This window comes from Toxoplasma gondii, chromosome VIIb (genome assembly GCF_000006565.2).
Source record: "Toxoplasma gondii ME49 chromosome VIIb, whole genome shotgun sequence".
Lineage (NCBI taxonomy): Eukaryota > Apicomplexa > Conoidasida > Eucoccidiorida > Sarcocystidae > Toxoplasma > Toxoplasma gondii.
In genome coordinates, this window is record NC_031475.1 from 53035 (window position 1) to 75932 (window position 22898).

The window sequence follows — 22898 nt, forward strand, 5'->3', positions numbered from 1 at the left end:
CTGACTAGTTACTATCGCACGCATTATGCCACCGGTTCGAGGCAACGCACTTGCACGTTATTACCACTCAGTCCTTCATCCGTACCTCGGTAGCCTGAACACGGAAACACAAAAGAAGCGGTGGGGACCACGGTGCGAACAAACACATGTCCGTGTGAAAAAAACACGACACGCAGCCTGTCGGCTCTCAATAGTGTCGAAGTATCGCCACGTCTCCTCCTACGCAAGCGCTACCAGTCAGCTATCACACCGGATCCCGTAACATCTGACACCACGCAGTAGCCGTCTTCTAGCCAGACACTGCCCAGTGAGACTAGACTCCTCAGCTCACCCCTTAGTACTATCCCCTACGCCGAAAAGCCTAACCAGGGGCAACGCCAAATCCCGTTACGCCGCCAGGTCACACTCATCACGTGCCAGTTCCCTGCCACTGCTCCTCAACACGCAAACGCAGGCTTCCTGCACACACACTCCCACGAGCTATCGTCTCTCCCCTCCAGAAGCAACGCACTGTCCCTGCCGTCCTCCCGTGTCATCTGCCACCCCTGCTCTCATGCACGCGACACGCCACTGATTCTCGACAGCACAAACGATGTTTCCTCCCCAATCACACAGACCCTTCGACATCTCCTTAAAGCTGCGCTCGACGCCGACAGGACAGTTCGCCATGCCACGTGTCCCAGTTTCGGACACGATGTGAGTACTTCCCTTAGCGCTCATCGGGCGAGTGAGGAAAACAGCGAGTCCCCGACGGCCCGCCCTAAATTAGCGCCGCGACACACAAGCAACATCGTGACGCACTACACACACTCGACTCCAGCCCAGACACGATTTCCCAGATCCGCCAGAAACCACTCCCTTCGTCAGAAACACGACACACCACACGAGCACTGTTCTCCTCAACGGGGACATGCTTCTCTAACCGGCGGCACCGCACCTCTGGGTGTAGATTCACCACGGCCCCATTCACGAGCGGTCCAGAACCGCACACAAAACTCCGAATCACTGGCCGGATGTCGTGCTGCTGCGGTGGAGGCAGACCCTGACGGAGGTAGTCGCAGATGAGCGTGAAAATAGCACGCTGTATCGACGTCACCATTGTGCGTAGAGACGGAAAGTGCGCTTAGCGGCGTAACTCCAGAGGGGTGACCCGTAACGATATGACAGCAAAGGTGAACGCGTCCGTCCCCACAGATTTCTCAGTCCGTGATGCTATCTAGATGACACTCCAACAAGCTACACACAGATTGACTCCACGTCAGGACGCGCACGCAGAAGCATAACCGTCCCCTCTGCTCAGGATGGAAGTCGGAGATCATGCCCCGCACAGCCAACGTCACGACAGGTACGCTATGTGGAATGCCCCGTAAAACTGAGCTCTATCTGGAGGTGGCAGTACTCCGCGAGCAAAACCCCCACTGGCTGTTAGCGTCCCAACCCGACACTCGGCTCCCACCCCTTCACCCTTTGGTTCTGAACGCGCGTGCATGGCTCGCGTCACTCTTGTCTCATATATAATCTGGACAAGACTCCGAAGAGATGGACCTGCAATGTACCTTCAGCAGCCCACTTCTGACAACCTACATTGTTAGACTGAAGCGGGAAATGCCAAAGCAGCTGCTGGGACGACAATGTGAACACAGCCACGTCTGTCTCTTAAAAGTGACAGGAAACCAGTCGCCGTTGAGTGACGTCGAAGTGTTGCCACGCCTCCTCCTACGTTGTTGATTCCTGCACCGTATAGGACCGCCTTTAGTAAAATTGAATATCGATGAAAACACTGTCCTGTCGGCACGCGTCATCCAATGTCACACATCTGCCTCTCCTCTCATCGGACCTTCCCGTTCCTCCACGAGCGTGACTACTTCAAGTCGTATTTTCGACCGCGATACCGTAAGCAAGCCTTTCTCTTTGCCCACCACTCCCCCGCCCCTTTACTCGGTCGCACAGGCCCCATGCGCAGAAACCTTCAAGTGCTCTGCGTCCTACCAAGCACCCGCCATCCACTCCCGTCCCCATCGCTACCGCTGCTTTTCCCACACCCCCAATTCAGCTGCTCCGACATTCGCAACGTCTCCGCAGCACTGACAGTCACTGTGCACAATGCGTCTACATCCTGTGCAGCAAGGCCACATATCATCACAGTTCTACAGTTGATATCCGTGCAACCGCCTACCATACGTGCCGTCACGAAGCGGAATGGGACGAGCTTAGTGCCTCCTCGCGTTCTAATCGACGCAACTCAGCCTCAACACCCATACGCCGTGCAAATGCACCACCACAAACAAAAGGCCTGCAAGCTGGCGATACGCTTCTCTCGTCGTGGCCGCCGCAAGCGTGTAGGCTTCCGTATTCAAGGCGAGTCGGATGAACAACATGGAGCTTCTTAACTGATGCAAGTGCTTGCAATATACCAGTCGCACTAAATCGAAACGACTCTTGAAAAAGCGCGCTCCTCCACATCCGCACACCATTCACAAACCCCGCTGTGTTCTCAGCATCCGCCGTCCAACAGCTGGTGGCAACACATACGTAGGTACTACATGAAGCACCTCAGGCGAAACGACTTGTGGGCCGCGTCACCTCTCTTTGCCTCTCCCCCGCGCCCACACGCCAGCACGGCATTGCATAACCCAGAACCAACAACGATGGTGAAGAAATACGGAGAAATAAAACTCGCATGAACGTACACTCACAACGAGCAAAATAACGTAGCCCCTGCTGCACCGATGTCAACCGCAAAACGCACTAAAGCGTCACTCTACCACACGTATCCCTACTGAGTAGCACAGGTAGATGCAACGCTGGGGAGACTCGTGAATCACAGTAGAAAGTCCGCAAGATAGCGCAAACCACCGGATGAATTGTCCGGGCAGCTTTCTGACTTCGTGGAGAAACCTCGTCGCCGAGAATGCATACTTCCTCCACCTGGAGAAGTAACAAGAGGGAGGAAGCCGTCACGGCTCGAACTGCACGCGCACCAGCGAATGCGGGATTGAAACCTCCATCTCCCCCCCCTGAGTCCGGTAGTTGTCGCAGACGTGTCCACTGCGGTGATACAGACGCAACGAGTAACATGTGCACGCACTGTGGCTGGCCCGCCCGCACCATAATAACATTCAAAGAGTCTCACCCTTTTCCGATTGCTGCACCGGTCGGCCGACCTTTCCCGACCTCTACTGTGGTCCGGGCGTCGCCTGAAGCTAGGCGCATGCAATGTGGGGTGCTCCTTTGGCGAAGACGAAGTCAATATCCAGTCCCATGTTGGCGTCATCAGTCTCAGTCATGCATGGAAGGTGGTTTTTCAATCAGCCCACCCGTGAAAACCAATAGTCAATGCCGCAACGACTGTGCGCCTCCGCGTACTTTTCTTTTTTCGAACAGCTATTGTAAACTGTTGGGATCTGTTATGCTGCCGGGACGCGGAAGCCAACATCTTTCAGCCGCGGTATGCCACTTTACTGAGAGCTATGCAAATGTAATGGTGGGGAAAATGCTGTCCATAGAACACCGCACTGCGTGAGAAGCAACTTGCTGTCACATTGCCCACAGAATTTTTCTCGCCGTGGCGACGGATTTGACTCAGAAAACCACTGGGCACAATCGTGGAACCCCGAAATCTTGCTGCACCGGAAAGTAACTGCCCAATACATGCTCGGCAGGAAGTGGCGACAAGGCGTTGTCGAGCTGCAGAGAGCTCGTGAGGTCGACTTGCGCTCTGCCTGAAAATGACACGCTGACCAATGACGTCCCGATGACGCAGAATCCAAGCTTACGCAGTCGTCCTCGTCATCACCGCCATCTGCGAGTCTGCGTCCTGTGTGTCCTTCAGTGGTTCCATTGGTATCTGTCACCAACTTTCGCCGGCACTGCTGCAACTTGGCAACAGCCACCAGTAGCCCTAGGACCGCTGTTAGCACAGCCCCCACCGATGCCGCAGTCGTTATTCTTCTACGACGTAATGCCTCCGCTTTCTTCGTTAGTGGGCTGCTGCAGTGCAACACGCAAACACAGAGTTACTTTGCAAAGGTGGGCTACGTTTGTTCCAGCTGGGTACTACCGAACAAACGAAACGGCCGCGTACATACATTGTGACAGATAAACGGCACTTGGAAAGAATGAATGGTTCTAGAAGGCAAGACTGGCATCGCGTTTGAAGATCGGTGAACGTTGCTCCAGCGCATTGCCGACACTGGACAAAAATGGATTCTTCAGTAGTCGTGTCTTCGTGGCCTCATGTCTACTTCTGGGTTGAACGCAGTCTAAATCACATCTCAGCGTGCAGCCCCTACCTCTTCGACGTCACCAAAGGATCAGCTGCACGTGTTCCCTGGTGTTTCGCTTCGACCGCTACGCCTGAGCTATGGACTGGCGACGCAGCGTAGATTGAGTCGGTAGCGGAAACAGTATCAGAAGAGACAACAGCTGCTGTCATTGCCCGAGTCTCAATACACCAGTTGTCCATATCGCAAAAAGAAAGGACAAAGAAAGCCAGAGCGGCTGCGGACCGCAGAGTCACCTGCATGTTGATCAGACAGTGCTACGTTTCGTAACAACGCAGTTTATGTGCATGTACCCACTGCGGCCGGCAGGGAAGAGCTGCTGAAAGGTTTCACGGCGTGTTGTCGACAAAAAGAGAGTATTCAAATTGACAGTCTGAACTATCTGGGTCCACTGTTGGTTGGAGTAGAAGTGGTCCTGCTCGAAGCAGACAAAGGGCAAGACCAAGCGGCACGCTAACCCGATAGTGCAAGTCGACATGACCAACTCCGGGCGGCGGTGGCTATCGGTAGCGCACAAGATATGTGACTTTCGGGGGGGGTTTCCGGCAGGCTAATATCGAAACAGCATCAACGGGGAAGCTCCGCAAGACTGGTGCAGGATGACTCCTACCCAAGGCCACTGTATCCAAATCAAAGTCAATAAACTGTCAAAGCTTGAGTTTCGGGTAGCATCGAAGCGTAAAGGGCAGCGCGCAGCGGGTATGTGTGGACGGAGTGGTGGTTGTCGTGGGGGGTGGGGGGGCTGGGAAACGTTGCGAAGACGGTGCAGTCGAAAGAGCGTCCGGGCACAAAGTTGGAGACATTCCTCCGCTCTCCGCGGCCCCGGATCCAGCCATCGTCATGGTGAATGGGAATCAGGGACATCACCTCATCTTCCGCGTAGTCTTTCATATTTATGTTTGTAACAACAATTTCTCACGAGACAGCCAACGAGTGCTTTCGGCATCTGCCTGCCATTTGGCGTAAGAACGGGGGGTTTTCGGCATTTATGTGTGAAACTTCGGCACCGCAAACAAATTCGATGCTAGAAATTCTAAACCGAAACCAGAAAGACAAAGCTTATCCTTAAGATCCCACGCCTAAAAGCCGAGGCCCTATATCGTATACATTAAGTGTGTCTTTGTTTTTCAAGCTGCGGTAGTGTTGCGTGTTCGAAGAGCCTTACCCTTGCGTCGTGATCCAGAGCCCCTTCGAGGACACACATGTTTGGGGGAATTGTCCGTAGCATAGGTGACCATTTGGATGCCACAATCTCCTTCTTGGCCAGATCGACTTTTTCTACTCCACCTCACAGCTGGGGATTATCGATATACAGTTCCGCGTATCCTATGATGCGCATGACACACGAAGCGGCGTGCGTTACACAGGCTCCGTTGCTGGCACCAGAACTGCGTTCTTCGTCTCCAGTGTGAAACCTATCTCCTCAAAGACTTGCGTTGTTCATCGTCTTTTACCTTGTCCGGTGAATATCTGTTACTAGTCCTCCTAGTGATGGCAGGCCGTGTGTCTTCTGTTCCAAGCGGGTGCTGAAGATGCAGACGCGGTCGATAGAGAAGCACCAATCTACTGATGAGTGTTGCGTGACGTAGACTTTCTCATGTCATCCGGAAAGCTCAAAAACCGTCGGGTTGTTTCAACGCACGTGGGCACGGCTGCTACACATCCGGGCAACGCAGGACACTCGAGAATGATTCCAGTGTCTCGGACTTTTTCTGACGGTATCGTACAATCACGACCCGTCTCGTCTCCAAGTTGGTCCCTTGTACTACTTATATTGCTCACAAGATTATCTCTTGGGAAGTGCATCACTTCTTTGCTTAAATCTCGAGTCGTGAGTCAGCACAATCGAGTTCGCAATTCGGTCCAGTATGTCTCGCAAGAATAAACAGATGTGCAACGAAAATCTTACACCACAAACACCTGGCACGTGCTTCATTGGAACACAAACGCTCATCTGGTCATTCCTAACGGACTAGTGTGGCAGAGACTGCGCACAAGATCGACCGTCCCGAGGCACCCACGGGCCCATAAAACCGGTTTGCCACAATGACGCGCGAAAAAAATATTGTAGATTGAAGAGGACTGATTTTCAAGCTTATCCTGTCGTTTCCTCAGCCAGTGGATCCCTGAGGCGGTCAGCCTATGTTTCCGAGCTTTGGCATCTGTGACTGTCGGTGTCTGGGACAATAAATTCGTTGTCGCAACAAGGCATGCAGAAAAACCGCAAGCGCTGCACACCCGTTTTCGCAGACGACCACGAACAAAAAAGCGCTTTTTTTCTCCAATTCTGTCGCGGTGGATCTTGTTATCTGCATCCTTTTCCCATTCTTCGCTTACTGTTAACTCGATCTGTGGAAACCGTCACAGACGTCAGCGACTTGCCCGTCTGGAGTGGGAACTTCGCATTGTTTGTTGGCGAGCTACACACACCTAGCCCAAGTTGCTGGGATGTCAATGCGTGAATCTTCAGAGGAAATGAACTGCTGAGTCTGTTTTGCTTCACACTGTTGCAGATTCTTCTCAGCTCAGGAACATATTTCGTCCCATTCTCTGCTAGGTAAAATGACCCGTTGTTCTGTAGTGGAAAATGACGTAACCGGAATGAATAGTTTCCGTGTTGGATGCCGTCATCGATGTGAAACATGAGACTACTGAGTCGTTCTTTATACCTGGTCACACGACATGGCCGGATTTCCCGGTTACAAAATGAGATCGCTGTGAACTTACCCAGGTGTGGCTTTTCCGCTATTTTCCATTCTCCTTTAACACGATTTGCGGATAGCAACCTGGGCGCCGCCTATGAGACGTATTTTCTCTTTAGACATAGGAGAATTCGAGCGAATGATCCCTTATCGTGGTAGTCGTTCTATGTTTTTTCCTGCACTGCTGTAACCCACTTCCGCCTGAGGCTGATTTTTGCCCTTGCCTGGTTGCCTACCCTTTATTGCCAGCTGTTTTGGTGAAACTGATCATCCAATCGTCAGGGCCTCCACTGGCGCGGCCCAGGAAAGCCCGCATCACCTGCCGTAGAACGAGCTTGGCTTTTACGAACAGAAATATCTCCCCTGTTGTTCATCGAGTCGTTTTCTCGGTTCCTCTCATCAACATTTTTCCCGTATCGATTTGTCTAGTCTTTCTTGTGGGACAGCCGCTTGCCTTGTCTGCTTTTTTTTGGCGTGGCAATTCCCGCCGATCCCCTCCAGGCAGCTTCCGCTGTCTGCTCTTCACTCTTTGTTCGGTCCCTCCACTTTATTCTTTTTCGGCTGCCTACTTACTCTCGCCCTGCTTATTTGGTGCGCCGTACTCAGGAGCTCCAGCGGTTGTCTTGCGTTCCTTCAAACTCCCCCAGCAAGATCTTCGAAGCCCCTCCTCCCGTGTGCTCTTCCCACCGCTCTGTGCTCCTCTGTCTTGTGTCGTCTGTCTCCTGTTCGCCAGCCACTGTTTCCCCTTTGTCTCCATGTTTTATCGAATCCTCTCCGTCCCCCTAGTTGTCACCGTGTTCACCTGTTTAGACGCTTTTTCCTACCTCTGGGCTCCCACAATACAGCCGCCGTTCGCGTGTTACTGACCGGGCAGGGATTATGTACTGTACCTCGAAAGTGATACCAATAGTATACAGTTTTGATAGACAAGAGACGCTCCACTCGAGCCGTTTCCCATTCGTAGTCTACTGTTTTAAAGATGGCAGCACAGCTGTTGTCCATGTCGGAGATCGAGGGACCCGAAGAGAACGAAAACGCCTTCTGGGTCGCTGCAACAATCCCACCTCCCAAGTCTCTCGTCGAGGCGTTTGCTAACTATCCTGACGTTGTGCGTGTGCCCCGTCTTCTCCATTTTCTTCGGGTTGCCGTAAAGCAACAGAGGCGCCGTCAGCAGAAGCTCCACGAGCTGCGGAGAAAAGCCTCGGGTCCCAGTGAGGGACAGACGGAGACAGAGGCTGGCTGGGAGGGCCAACGCCGAACAGCAGAGGAGCACGGAGAAGGAGAGACAGAGAAAGTAGCAAGACACCCGGATGAACTAGAAACACTCATCTTTCAAGGTGTAAGAGAGGAACGAAAAACAGCTATGCATGAAGTTCTTCGTCCCCGTTCCTTTTTTTACTTCCTTCTCTTGTTAGGAGGAGACGCGTACTAAGAAATACTCAGTGCGGCATCCTGGACATTCTCTCGGAGGCATGACCACCGCAGTACTTTCAACTCGCTCGCATTCGAGTATATGTATGTGTATGTTTCTGTGTGTCTTTATGGTGCTTGCGTTTATGCGCGTTAGTGTTGCTTGCTCCTGGAGGCGAGCCAGCGACAGAGAAATGCAGAAGCGCATGCGGAGGCTCGACGCCTGTGGGAGGAGCACCGCGTCCTCTGTTTTGCGGAGAGTGTGGAGACCTTAGATGCAACGGCTTTATCGCCACATCGCCCACAGGAGCGAGAAGAGGAAATTCGAAAGCTGTACAGTGAATCATTCGTCAACGAATGCAGCGGCAGCATGCCGGAGATGAGAGAGAGGCTCCTGCGGGTACGATCAAGGCAACAGAGTGGTGTAACCACCTACGACGGGGTCTACCGCGCACATGACCAAGCGTATGTGTACCAGCGCGTAGGGCTTGTTTTGTGCGTCGTCTCCTCTGTTATCGACAGTCCAGCTGCGTCCTTACGCGTGTCCGTCACGCTACCTATGAAATGTAAATCTGCCTGTGCCCTTCTGTGGTGTGTGTTGTGCTGCTCTCCTCTCGTGGGCAAGACCACGTCAGGAGACAGGCGTCTATGTCGCCGCCTTACCGTCCCAAGCACGCGCTGGTGCCGCGATGCGGAAACATCCTTTCATCATCTTTCTTCTTCCCCGCTTCGTCTGTGTGGTTCCATTCAGTCCGTGCTGCAGGCCCGAAGTACACAGTTGGAGCCTATGAGACGACGAACGCTAATGGAGGTTGCAGATTTCCTCATGACGCAAGGGGAATTTCTGGTGCGTATGCTTCCCTTGTTTGCAGTCTGTTTCGTTGCCCGTTGTCCTGTTGAATCGTCGTGGTCCCTTTTATGTCTTTCTTCGACGCGCGATCTTGTATTTCCTCCGTCATCTTCCGCCGGCATTGTCTATTCCTCTTCTCTATTCAACTCCAAACTTGTACGTGTATTTCCTTTACCCAGTTCTCGAGTTTTTGTGTCCTCATCATGCGTTTCGCCTCCCGTCGTGACCTATGTATTGACAAGAGAGAGAAAGAGGAACACTCGATTCAGTGAGGGAGCTCTTTGGTCTGCTTCTGTTGTCGAATGTGAAGCAGTACCACCGCCGAAACGTCATCGATAAATTCACGAAACGTGGCTGTGCCTCTCATGAATTACACGGAGATATGTAAACAGCACAGATGTGCCGAGAGTGGAGATTCGCTCGAGTTGAAAGTCAGAGCACACGGCAAATACAAAAAAGAGGGACGCGGGCAAACGGAGACGCTGGAGACAGAGTGACATTATGGCGTCGTCTGTCCCGTGTTTCCTACCGCGGTGATATCAGGTTCAATGGAAATGCCACAGCATGGAACGAAACAACTGCATGTTAGTCTCTTTTGACGTATAAGATGAACGTGCTGTTCTGTGTTAGCTTGACTGCCCTTCCTCCTCCCGTCTTCGCGATTCTTGGGATCGTCCACTTCGCGTTTTTGTGCTCAGGAAGTGCTACAAGTTCTCGAAGGAGCCCGCCGAGATTTCGACGAACATCCAAATGATTTCGAGGCAAGCTTCACGTGAATATCCGAAAGTTAGTACATAGCTTACCTGGACTACATATGTTTATGTTTAGGTGTAGAAGAACGAGCACGCACCCGAGTCGACACTCGTGTAATCTGGACAAATCAACTGACAGAAACGATCAGACACAGCGAAAGACCGAAATGTGTTATCTGTGTACCAATGCGTGCATTCCTGTAGGCGGGCACGCTCTTATGCATGTGGTCCTCCTTTTTTGAGAGATCTATTCATCGTAGCGGTTCCCGTTTCATGCTGGAATCCGTCGTACTCCTCCTTTCCTCGGATGTGTGTGTGCGGTCTTTGCTTGACCAGGACGTCGTCGTTCTCCGCACTTCCTCTCTCGTAGTGTGCTTCTCCGACTTTGCTTTTTTCTCTGTTACTGCTGCAGTATGTTAACCTCGGAGCCGCATGCGCTCTACTTTCACTCGAGTCCAACGCCTTCTCTGTTGTTCGCCCTTGTCTTGCTCGCTGGACCAACTTGCTTGACTTGACTGTCGGCGTGGATATACATAGACATCGCGCCCGTTATGATTCCGAGATGGGCCCTCGCTCTTTGTATTCCTCGGTGCGTAATGAAGAAACAGAACTGTTCTTTGTTAGTCTGTTTCCCGCGCAACAGTCACGAATGCGGGGACATGCGTGTGTACAAGCGGATTCTGCACGTTTTTTTTTCTTGTGGGGGGAAGGGTGCGAACCGTCGCGGTGTTGGCGTCGTCACCAGAGATTGATTTCACACATATTGTTCGTTTTTTCCTGTGCGTTTGCCACCTGATTTTTCGTCCGTTTAGGTACAAATGGTGAAGCTTCACACTCCATGTCCAGTTCATGTGTTTTGCCCATGTGCGAAGTATCTTTCAGTAGGGCTTGCCAATTCGGCATCCAGGCGCATCACGCCTTTGGGTGCCAAGACTCTTTTATGTTTTTCCCATTGTTGATTCTTGCCTGCCATTGTGTTCATCCCTTTTCTCTTGATGGTTTTTTCTGATGTGCTTTTCCTGTAACTTTGTTCTGATTGGTGTTTTTGCGTATTTTCCGGTCGATAGTTTGGATCTCGTACGATGCGTTTCTGAGGTCGCGCCCTTTTTCACCTTTTCCGTTAAGAGGAGGGTATTTAACTGTGTGTCCCGACTAGGCTAATGAAACCAAGCGATCTACACTCATGGTGTCTTGTTTACTGTTATATTCGGTGATCGTATGTATTCACATTGGTCTTTTCAAATAACCGGCATGTGGAAGTCGGAACAACTTCCACGCAGGGCAATAATTGACCGACTCAAGTTTTCCAATTCTTGACCGTCTCGTGTCGGTCTCCTCCGCGCTTCGAAGGGTGACTGCATTTGCGTGTCCAGTTCTCAAATGTGTCTTTGCTGTTGTCTCTTCGTTTCCTCAGGCGTCCTCCGCTTCGTCTTCTCGCGCCTCCGTCGATGGACCAGCGGGCACGCGAGGCTCGGGACAGCTCCACAGTGTCTCCGAGCGACCCACGGAGTCGATAGGCGAACCAGATTACAGAGAGGAAGCCACGTTTGGTCGTCTTAGAGATGAAAACGGGCAGGAACAACGCGCTGAAGTGCGAGGCAGTAAAGGGCCTTTAGCCGCTTTCTCTGCTGTGTCGGATGTCGTAAAAGGGTACGGCTGAGCTGCGAAAATGCGGACAGCCCGGGGCCGACAACACAGGCCAAGATGGAGAGGGACACAAAGACAGACAAGCTAGGGGAAAGCTGATGTTCGTGATACATGAAAAGGGGAACCCAGTGGGCTACGGGTTTTCGTCTTGGGCTACCGAGTGAGAAGCATCTCCCTCCGGCCTCCTTTATTTCTGTAACGAGACGCGCGCACTTTCTCACCGGTTTCCCGTTGTATTGTCTTCTCCCTTTCCTGCTCTAGATCGACTTCTGCACCTTATCTCCCCTTTATTCCAAACTCGTTCACAGAGCGAAACGTGACTGTGATATTCAACTGTTATCTTATGGCATGCGCCGCATCTTTGCGGTCCCTCACGATGCCAGTTGCAGTGTCGGACGCAGCTGCGGTTGCCGATTAGAAGAACTGCCGTGGAGACCTGTTTTCATTTTAACTCTTCACCTTGGCTGCCTTCGGCTATCTCGCATCAAGACGGAAGGGATGTTTCGCTCATTCTTGTCTCCTCTTTCAATCCTCAGGTATTTGCATCTGTTTGTTTCCGCTTTTGCTGTTCAGTTTGGAGCGACTGAGGTCGGGCGACATCTGTGCAGCCGCCGATGCACTTCGGAAAGTCAACGCCGGAGTGTACGGACGCGCGTTCGACGCGGCAGTTACACAGTCTGAAGTTTCCGCAAACGGATTACTTTTTTCGAACGTGGCTCCTAAACTTCAAGAGGAATCTGACAAAGTGGGGATGGCTTCTACCGATTTCCGTTGCTTTTCTGAGGCGGAAAATCAGCCAGGAAGTGTGGAAGCGGGAGCTGGGAGTTTTAGCGCAGCCGCGAGCCCATCTTTTACACGCACCAGATCGATTTTCGGCGTATGTACACCAGAAGATGTCGCACTTTATGCCATGCTCTGCTGTCTCGCTGTCTATAATCGAGACGAGCTAAAAGAACAAGTAAGAAGAGTCGTCATGCCTTAACATCTGGCGAAGATGACACTCAGTAGCTGAGAAGAGGATGACCCACTCAGACTGACAGAACTTGGATTCTTGTCCGTGTCGGTGTCCACCAATGTGGCATAAAGATGGACTGATATTTGCTTACCTACGGACTGCTGGTCTAAATATAGTTGCATTTGCACGCTTCATTGCCATATTCTTGTTCTCGGAAGCCGAATCACCGTCGTTGTCCAACCCTTATTTACATTTGTACGTTAGAGATGAATGAAACTACCTTTATTCCAAATTTTGCTGTTTGTCTTGCCGATACGCTCCGCAGCAGAGAATGTGAGGTTCCTCGAGAATCGCTTCGTCGTTGCATTCCTCGAGTTTCATTTGACGTCTGTGGAGCTTGTTATTCGCCGCCAAGAAGGTACATAGAGGCAAGAGCATTCTTTGTTTGTCTTCATGGGATTTCTGCTGCAGCTTGCAGAAGATGCGCCTCTGAGGAATGTGCTGGAACCGAGCCCTGTAGCTCTACGGGCTGCAATTCTGTTCGCGCTCTCTGACTTTGAACAAGCGTTCAAGGTCGTCTGCGACATGATGGTATGTCAACGTATTGGAAACCCAGCGACGGAAATGGCAACACACGGAGAGGGGCGTATCCCGACCAGAATAAAGGTGTATCTAGAGAGAGGTATTTACGGACAGGTAGGGGGACCTACAGGGTCGAGAATCGACAGTCAGAGGCTTTGGGGAGCAAAATGTATACGTGGAGAGGGAGAAACCGTTGAACCAGAGAGGAACTCCATAAATCGACGTTAGGGCGCCCCCAGGAAGACGAAAGGCTAGAGAAACGTGAGAGACATAGGAGATAGGAAAAACAAGCGTTCTTTTCATGTTCGACAGAGCGAACAGACAAAAGATAGGGGCTATCGAGGGGGATTCGGAGAGGGTTGGCGTACACAAAAGTGGGAAACAGCAGGTTGAGCTAGAGCTTGGGCGAGAGCGCACTGCACCCGGGGTGAGAGTGGAGCTGAATGGATGAAGTGTGAAATAGTGTTTTCTGTACTGTTGCTCACAAGGTGTTGACTCCTTGCTTTCTCGAGTGCGTGCCTTCTTCCACGCTGTGTACACAAGTCTGTTTGTGACAACAAGCGTTATGTTTTTATGTATATGTAGTATCCTTCTGCTCCAGACTGTAGACTCACATTTTCTCCTCAGTCGTCGGTATTACAGTTGTAGTGGCCGTAAGCCACGCATTTCCCGTCGGTAGTAGATTCTGAATTTGTTGTGGTGAACTCCCTTCTTTCTGTCTCTTCGTCTGCTTCGAAGACGACTACCCCCTCTGTCATCTTGTTGACGATTCGGCTCTTTCTTTGTTTCACTGATGCTGAATATGACTCGTTAGGACATACAGATAGCCAAGGTCTGTATTATTGCTGTACCACTTCACCCCACGGGACTGCTTGGGCGTCTTCCTCCATCTTTATTGTTCGATTATGGTTATTTTTACTCATTTTCTTTGTTTCAGTCTGTGGCCACGCATCCTCCAGCTTTATCTGCACTGGATGTCTATCCTTTGTTGTCACTGCAATTCGTCATTTCTCTTCTCCGTTTCCTTCGGCCGTCACTGCTTCCTCTGTCCATGTCAGCCTTGCTGTCTGTGGGCACTTTCACCTTGTGCTCTGGCGCATTTTTTTCCGTTTTCTGTCGTCCTTTGTTGAGTCCGCAGCCCGCGTTCGAACGCGATCTCCTTCTTGGAGAAGAATGCACAGCGCAGCTTTTCCGCGAAATACGCAGAAATGCAGTCTTGCAGTTCACAACTGCATACAGTTCCCTCACTCTGTCTACACTCCTTGAAGCCTTCCCTCAAGTATCTGCTGCCAGTAAGAAGAATGTACCAGGCAGGACAATGGGATGCGAATAAGAGTTCCATTGTGTTAGCATGGTTTCGAGAACACTCAGTATATAAATTAGTCTACTCCGGGTATACTTCGCCTTTTGTCGGTTGATCGTTTGTCGTGCCACAGCTAAAACAAAAGAACCGAAGGATTTGTGCATTTCTCCTGGCTACTGTGCTGGTTGCAATCGAACGCTTACTTGGCCAACTATCACCACTCAATGTATACATATATTCCTGTACACATCCGTAGATGTCGACTACACTTAGGGTGATGTCCAAACAGACTTTTTCTCATTGAGTTGGTTGTATACGAAAGCGGTTTCATTTGCGTGCACTCCTGTGACGTCACCTCGTCCAATTTTCTGACAACTTTAGTGGAGTTATACTCAATCATTGCTCCTTTTTTCGCTTCATTCCTGCAGCTATAAGAGAAGACATCGTGGCTCTCATTGAACGTCGCATGCTTCCCTTCCGCTATGACGGAGTCAATGACGTGAGGACTGCACCGTTCATCCCTCTGTGAACTGGCATCGTTTCCCCATATTGCCCCCATCCAGTGAAAAGTGACACACGTCTGAAAAGGAGGGTTTGTAACATATCTAAATATTGCTACGATTGTCAGTCACGCAGGTTTCGAACTCTGGAGAACTGTACGCGATTTTGAGACACACAATTTATATATAAACATATATATGGGGCAAGTCTTATCCTGACGCTTCAGCACTCCAAGCCCGAACACTGTAGTGGTGCTTTAGTCTTGCCAAGGTTATTCTGCCGGTATCAATATACAGATGTGTATTGATGTGTACACATGCATCCTTGCCTGCACGTGAGTCCAGTCATTGCATGCCGGGGCTATTGTAATGGGCACGCGTGTGTGGTAAATAAAGTACCAACCTTGGAAGCACATGACCGAATTCGAGTCTGTGATGTTGACGGATGATAACACACGGACATGGCTGCACCCCAATGTCGTACAAATCGGTGATTTCTTGTCCATCCCAATGTGTCTTGCCGCTCCGACGTTTCCGTCGTACCTAGGGCGTGCAGGATGCTCACGAGACAGTTTGCTGGTCTCTTGCTTCTTCCTCTCACGTGTCTGCCGTAGATCCTGTGGCGGAACGAGCCGGATGGCATTCACGCGGTAGTCCTAGAGGCCAAACGCACGGTGAGTACAGGAAACAGGAAGCCATAACAGAGGGTTAAAACACATTCAGTACTCCACGCGTATCTCACGCCACTCGAGGGCGAATGGCACGACCTCATTCGTGTGCCTTGAAGCATTATTCGTGGATGTACAGCGCGAGACACGCGGTCGATAACGTCTAGATACGTAGAAATGTGACTGGCGATGCTCGGCCGTCGTTCTTTGATTGAGATTCTTGCAACTTTTTTATCTTCGGTCTCTGTTTATGTGGTGTCTTCCCGTTCCTGATGGTATGAAGTGGCTGGCTTGTATGGGTTATCGTTTCGTGTTGTAATGCTGTCATCATCTGTTTAGGCAGCGGACCTCACTCACACATGCCAGCGACTGTGTCTCAACGTCTCAGTGGAAGAAGTGTTTGGTACAGCATTACATTCCGCATGTCGGGACGATTCCCCCTTTGCGAAACGGAACACCGTAGGGGATCGTGCTCGAGAAGGCCGAAGATCTCGCGGAAAAGAGGCTGGCTGCGGAACGGCTGGGCCGGGGACGACAGTGGCGCAACGTCGAACTCGCGGCCGACATGATAGTGGTTAGCCGGTTGGCGACATATAGTATTAATAACTTCGTCTGAAAAACCAACCCCTTTCCAACAATATAATTCTGGGCAGCATCGTGCCTGATATGTGACTGTCTAGTTTTTACTTTCCAGTTTTCTGTTGTAACGAGCCAAGCAGCCAACTGTAGGTGCGCCCCTTGTTGCCGGCTAAATGATACTGTTTTTACCCTTCCCTAGCTTTCCTGCAACTGATTCGGTAAACCCTATAGTTTCAGTGCTGTAAACGATCAGGGCTCAGTATTCAATGCCTCGTCCGTCGTAGCGGCTCCCGGTGGACCCGGTCACCAGTCGAGCACTTCTGTTAGGGAAACGGGTTCCAAAAGCCTGTTGCGTCATGTAAGAGTAAAGCTCCAGGGACGAACCGGAAGCTAGACAGGAGTAGAGGTGCAGACCAATGACGCCGTCAAATTTTACAGCCCATACACCCCCAGTCGTTCACCGTATTTTAACATACCGTGGCGGCTTCGCGGCGGTGGTTGGTACTGCGGTCAGTAGTTCCAGAGGGGTACGCTAAATCAACTTGTGCGCTCATTTCCCCGCGGATGTCTTGCCTGTATGGACCCTTCGGAGCGGAAACAATACCTGTTGTTATTCTGAAGAATCGTCGCTTCAATTCTGCGACGCAAGGTTGGCCCAGGTGAAACTGTAGAGATGTCAGTGGAAATGCAACAAAGGGCCAGAAAAATAACTCGATTGTATAGAAGACATGCTCAACAGTACACCATGGTCCCTGCCCTGGCAGCAGGTCTGAGGTAGAAGACGTGTGACAAAATTTCCATGCGGTCTACTTCGGCAGATTATTGCATAATGCAGTTTTGGTGCGCCAGTGAATTGACAGCTTGTACAAAAGTGGAAACTGGTACTATTCACAGATTGCATTGCTCTGTGTTCATGTGCAGTCAAACAAAAAAAACGTTGCCTTTGCTGCGACTAGGTGCCCGAGAGATTTTCATTTATACCAACAGGGTGTCAAGCGAACGATGAGTAATTTCTGTGAGGTTACATGTAGGGGGCATCACGCTATGTGGTCCTGCCCTCTCATGCTGGATTCACTCAGACTTCGTCATCGCGTCAGTTACTATGTGCTGCCAGTTTCTCGTGTATCACTGAAGAAAACGCGGTGGTTTCTCCCGTAAACAGATGCCACCTGTTTGTCGTTGTAGGAGGCGACATTTCCACACCCTACGCGAGTCACATGGGCTCAATCATTACACTGCACCCTAAGTACCTTGTCTTTTTTGTCTTGCTTCGACCGAAGGGAGGCGAACAGTAAACTAGTACTCTTAAACAATTCGAATTCAGCATCTGTCGTCCGTTAGCTCTTCTCTGTCATCACATATCTTCACGCTTCACCATCCTCCAGCGTATCTTGAAAGACGTGCACGTCAAAGTAGCGAAGCCAACCCCGTATGGGCCCCACAATCGACATACTTGCGGAAACCACAGTGCACTATTATGAGTGAGATGTTCTAACATCATAGCCATGAATCAATTAACCTTTTTACTACTTTCATCGAAGAATGATATTCCCACTCTTAGAAAACGGTATCACTGATCGTGTCAGCAAGTTATTGTACGCTGCAAACAAGCCTCTCAGTCTATCCATTCCGCCTCCCCCCCCATTTTTGTGATGCTGGGGAGAGCTGCCGGTGGTCGCGTCTCGCTTGGTCAAACAGAGAATCGATTGGAAAGTAAACTCTGACGGGTGAAGGCTTTTTTGATGGGCGTCCCCTCCCGAAGGCGGCAGTTTCTGCGTTGTCGCAATCGGTGGAGCTTTCATGGCGGAAACAGCGTCCACTGGGGGCCTAGCCGGAGGTGCGTTTATGGCTACACTGCGACGCACAAAAAGCAAACCAGCTCCACAAGTGTATTGCGCTTGAGGACATGTATCAGGCGAAAATGATGCTCTTTTATATTTGTCGTCTTAACGTGCCACAGGTCATTGTCCCTCTGGCCTGCTGGCCCACGGCCCGGTTCAACTATGCTACAAAACCAACACACAAGCCAGGAGTCGCCACAGAGACTGCAGGTTGTCATTGTTGTCGAGAGCTCAATGTGGCCTTCGTTAGGCAAGACATTACTGTGCGAAATTTACAACACAGTGCGAACGGAAGACTCGTGATCAGTTGTAGCTTGATACACTTCGACACCGTCAGAACAGGGGACTCTGGTTTGACGGTTGTACTCAGAGTAGAGCAAATTAGAGGACAGCCATCAACATGTGAACACGTTGAGGCATCTGTTTCGCGCCTACCGATTGGTTTTGTTTCTTCTGATTGCCATAGCCTTATGTGACTTGTTGGGCATTAAACTGTCGTAAATTGGGTACTTTCTGCACGTATGCACATGCTGAACGGCGTGCTGCCGAGGTCGAGACGCCTGAAAATTACAACGCCATCACTTGCATTCAAATGACAGGGGCTGCGAGGTGTCGCCAGCTCCACACAGTGCTGCTCCGACTTTCCTAATGCATCGTGTGTCTTACCAAAACGTACAAATCACCTTGTTTCAACCGGGTACGTCACCGTGCCAGGCAGCTTAAGCAGGCCAGTCGTTGACACGTGTTGACCCTTGAATGACGTGTTGGAGACACACTATGCTCCAACAAGCACCATTTCACCTTGCATAAATGTGTTTGTTTATTCATACACATCTCCGCCTATGTGTTGCCTGCATCTCGCTCCTCAGCAAGCCCGCCGGAGGCGTTCCGATTCAGTAGGCTTCCGGCGACGAGGCGCCCATCCAGTTCATTCCAGTCAGGTGGGGGCTCAGAGAATCGGAGATCCAGCGCAGGTCCCGGCGGTGGAACCAGTCGTCGTAGCGATGATGGAAGACGACTGAGTAGTGCACGCAGCAGCCAACGGAGTAGTCGCATCTCATCCGGTTCCATTGCTGCGGCTACAGCGGGTGCTTCCGTCGACAATCGCGCTCCACCCTCACGAGCAACTAATTCAGGGGGATCTTCACTATGTAAGCCAAAAAGTGCTATAATGGAGAAGCATGGCCAGCTCTCATGATGTTTGACACAGTCATCCTGTGTTTGCGTCAAGCAACATTGACGTGGGTACCACCGAGGTGAGCAGGAACGGCAGAGAAAAATACGGGGAAACCATCAATCGTTGGTATTGTTTGGCCACATCGTGGGGGCAACGCGCGTGATCGGTTGCATGTCATAAAACGTGCTAAGATAATCTGACGCAGTGAACACAGAAAGAGACGATTTTTTCGGGGGTCCACGAGTCATATGTGTCCCAACGATGAAATGGTTTCCTCAGTTCCGATATCGATACTCAATTCTATACGGCATATATACATGTTCTAAGAGTGTCGCTGCAGTTCCTCCTTCCTCATGTATTAGTTTTGTGTTCTGCACCTCTTCTCTTGAACACAGTAACGGAACTGAACTTCTAGAGGAGCCGCACTGTGTGCGGCTATTAAGCACTGGCATTGCATTGCCTCTTTCGGTAAAATGTTATAATGATTTTTACGCCAGAATGCCCATGGGGCTTGCTTATTGCAATGTGCGGGCATCTTTGCAGTTCTGGGCGACAGCACAAGGAATGACTTCTCGAAGGAGCGGTACAAAAATGACGTCATCTCGCTGAAAACGGTAAATCTGTGGACCGAACAGAAAAACGGCCGCTGTTCACTGTACTGCTCACATTTGCCCCAGCCGGTTCGATACGCCGCTGCTAGGCATCTGCTTTGAACGGGTCGGGCAATGCTCACGTTTGCAAATTACGCTGTGTCGTTTGCACAAATTTCAATTGGTCTGGAACATATCGTCCATGTCGTATTCAGAAACCTATAGCCGTAAAACTGCCGATTCGGAGGGACGTAAGGCTATGAGAAGGGCACTGTGCCGACCGACAAGCACGAGGGTCAAAACATGACATGAAACTGCCTGGAAAAAGGAGGTTTGTAGTGACTAAGCACCCCAGATACTCATTTACCCCCATGGTAGTACATATCCGAGGAAGGCAGTGGCTATAGCAAGTGGATATGAAACTAATCCCAACATCCAAGCCGTAACTGGGTAACCATAACTACAATCATACAATTCTCGAGTCACGAGTTGGACTAATGGTGTAGAGCTTGAAGGTCTTTATTTACCAGGTCTAAGTTCTATTATGCTTTTCATGACCATGTTAAGTGCATTAAGTACTCCACTTGGTTGCATCGAACCACGCTGGGCCTATTGCCGACCAGGTTGTCGACCTGACAGAGCGTTGCAGGGGGGGGGTCAGGGTTCAGAAGGGATTGTCTCGTATAACAGTAGATATAACAGCAGCACAAACCATGTTTCTTCTTGTGTGTGCAGAAGCTTCATGAGTACGAGGCAGAGCTAGGAAGACTCCGGCAAAAATGCCGTTTGGCAGAAGGAGCACTTGGCAGGTCAGTGCGAAGAACCATCGCAGTGTCACCACTCGACAACTCTTTATGTTCTGCAAATATGTTGAGATACATAAGTGTGCACTATATTATCATAGCGTAGCGGTTGTTCATTTGGGGTTGACCGTAGATTTGCATCAACTGAGGTGACGTATGTGTCATCCGGTTGAGAATGCGGCGTGCTTGATGCCAACATCTGCTCTTGTTTAAATTCATACCGAGAAAGTATACACGCGTGGGTGAAGGTCTGCATCAACTCAGCATACGTTCTACAGACGCTGGGAAATAATGATTCTTGAAAAACATCCTTACTATGCACATTGGTGGCGATAAGTGACTAGCCAGGAATCCACGTAGAATTCGTTGATTCGGGTTGCCGGCCGAAGAAATATAACCGAAGGACACCTAGAACATTGTGTTCTGATTTATACTGATTTCGGCATGATCGCCCCTGAAAACAGGAAAATGAAGCTTCTGGATCAGTTCGCCGACGCGTGGAATGAGAAGCTACAGAAAGCCCAACAGCTAAAGCAAAGCGTCAGTGGCACTACGGATGGGGAACCTGGCAAGCAACGTACAGTGGAGGAGATGCGAGAGGAAGCAATCGTTTAGGAAGGGATCTGGAATTCCACAGCTGACCATTCGGTTTGAGTTTAATACACTCTTCACATATCCAGGAGAAAATGTTGTCCACTGTGTTCAGTCAGTCAAAGGTTCAGAGCCATGCATCAGAGCCACCGTTCAGAAGTGAAACATCCAAACGATCAAACATTCATTGTCTCACGAAAACCTTTTCTTGCCCCACCATATGTCACCACAGCTCACATTGTTCGTATTCGAGGGGCGCTCTGTTTCACTTCAATTAACAGCGGGAGCAGAGGCGGAAGAAAGGTCCCTCCTCAAACTCCGCGACTGGTATGCCGGCACCAAAAACTTGCACAGAGCCAGATCCATCCGAGTCGAACGAGGCGTGGGAGACTGGAAAATGTGAAGAAGGATCAGCGAAAACAAAAGACAAGCGACGAGAAAATGCCATGAGGAAAACGTCACCCGGGAGCGAAGAAGCGACAGTTCTTCCTCCTCCAGAGTCGCTTCTCCAACGTGTTTGCCGCGACATGAGCCAAACAAGGAAATATGTCAAAATGTACATGGCATCCGCAGAAGCCATCGCTGAGAAAGACAAGGTAGGGTGCTTAGTTTTGGAGAGACATCAACACGCATTCACACCAGTGACACGCTTTTCGGCTGTTCCTATTTCCATGCCATAAGCTCTGTTCATCGTTTCCATAAGCCATACCGCCGTATGCAGGCCGCCTGGTAAAGCAGCTGAGGTATGACGTGAGAATCGATCGAATAATGACATGAATGGAAACCGGTGCGGTTCTACCACCACTGCCAACATAGCATCAAAACGGGCCGCCTCTAAAACACAGATTCCGTCATGTTCATGTCCGGCGTGCACGTGTCTTGAAGTGATACCGTCTCTGACGGGTACCGTGCACTCATATGCACCTTGTTGTTACACTTGCTTTTCATGGCCTTTCTCCATGAAGCTGCCAGACACTGTAAGGGAGCAGTACTTCGATCAATACCATTTTCTGACCGGCAGAGTATGACACGTGTTACCTCTCAAACTAAGTACTAGCAGGCTGCTCTATTTTGCTAATGTGTGCCGTTGCGTCCGTTTTCAGCTGATTGAAACCTTGAAATCCGATATCTCGTTCACGAGGATGCAGGAGATGAAGGCTGAACTTGATGTTAGTTAATAAACTATATCCCTGTCACGCCACCTGGAAGATAGGCGAGTTCACCGTAGTTCTAAGGCAGTGGGAATTCGTGTTAGATACCTTGTGATCGAAAAGGAAGCTGCATTGAAAACGTGCACCCCTAGCCTCGGTCGTTAAGTGTATGTGGACTATCTTTACATTTCCAGCTCACCTGGTACCGCCAAAATAAACTTGTGCCGGTATAAGGTTGTGCCGCCTCTACAAAAACTCTTCCGATACAGCCGGCGTAAGCACAGCTGTACTTAGTGCCGCCTCGCCTGCCTCCGTCGACGTATGCCGACGGGAGGCTCCGTTACGTTTCCCAAACGAGCGAACCTATCTTTACTACAGAGATACATGGGTGCACTATTCCATTTATCCGTTTGGATTTATATGCACCCTGAAAGTGATGAATCCCTGTGCTGGCTCTTACAATATGCAGAGGTGACTTGCCGATGCACTCTGCTTTTCCAAAGTGAGTTCGCCT

The 22898-nt window shown here is 50.5% G+C and overlaps 3 protein-coding genes across 3 annotated transcripts; 1 reads left to right on the plus strand and 2 right to left on the minus strand.

Annotated features, from left to right (window-relative positions):
- Window positions 1–760: 760 nt before the first annotated feature.
- On the minus strand, window positions 761–1099 carry TGME49_264230 (hypothetical protein; the record flags this gene model as incomplete). Its single annotated transcript, XM_002365472.1, has 1 exon — window positions 761–1099. One exon carries the CDS (start codon window positions 1097–1099, stop codon window positions 761–763), a length of 339 nt encoding a protein of 112 aa, XP_002365513.1.
- Window positions 1100–2748: 1649 nt separating this feature from the next.
- On the minus strand, window positions 2749–4525 carry TGME49_264225 (Toxoplasma gondii family B protein; the record flags this gene model as incomplete). The annotated part of the gene is made up of 3 exons (XM_018781360.1): window positions 2749–2928; window positions 3777–3990; window positions 4293–4525. The coding sequence occupies 3 exons, from the start codon at window positions 4523–4525 to the stop codon at window positions 2749–2751; spliced, it is 627 nt and encodes a 208-aa protein (XP_018637195.1).
- Window positions 4526–7964: 3439 nt separating this feature from the next.
- On the plus strand, window positions 7965–16600 carry TGME49_264220 (hypothetical protein; the record flags this gene model as incomplete). Its single annotated transcript, XM_018781359.1, has 11 exons — window positions 7965–8324; window positions 8553–8795; window positions 9147–9242; window positions 9944–10006; window positions 11412–11647; window positions 12218–12602; window positions 13071–13190; window positions 14320–14473; window positions 14913–14983; window positions 15599–15658; window positions 15992–16600. 11 exons carry the CDS (start codon window positions 7965–7967, stop codon window positions 16229–16231), a joined length of 2028 nt encoding a protein of 675 aa, XP_018637194.1. The 3' UTR covers window positions 16232–16600.
- Between the last annotated feature and the right edge of the window lie 6298 nt (window positions 16601–22898).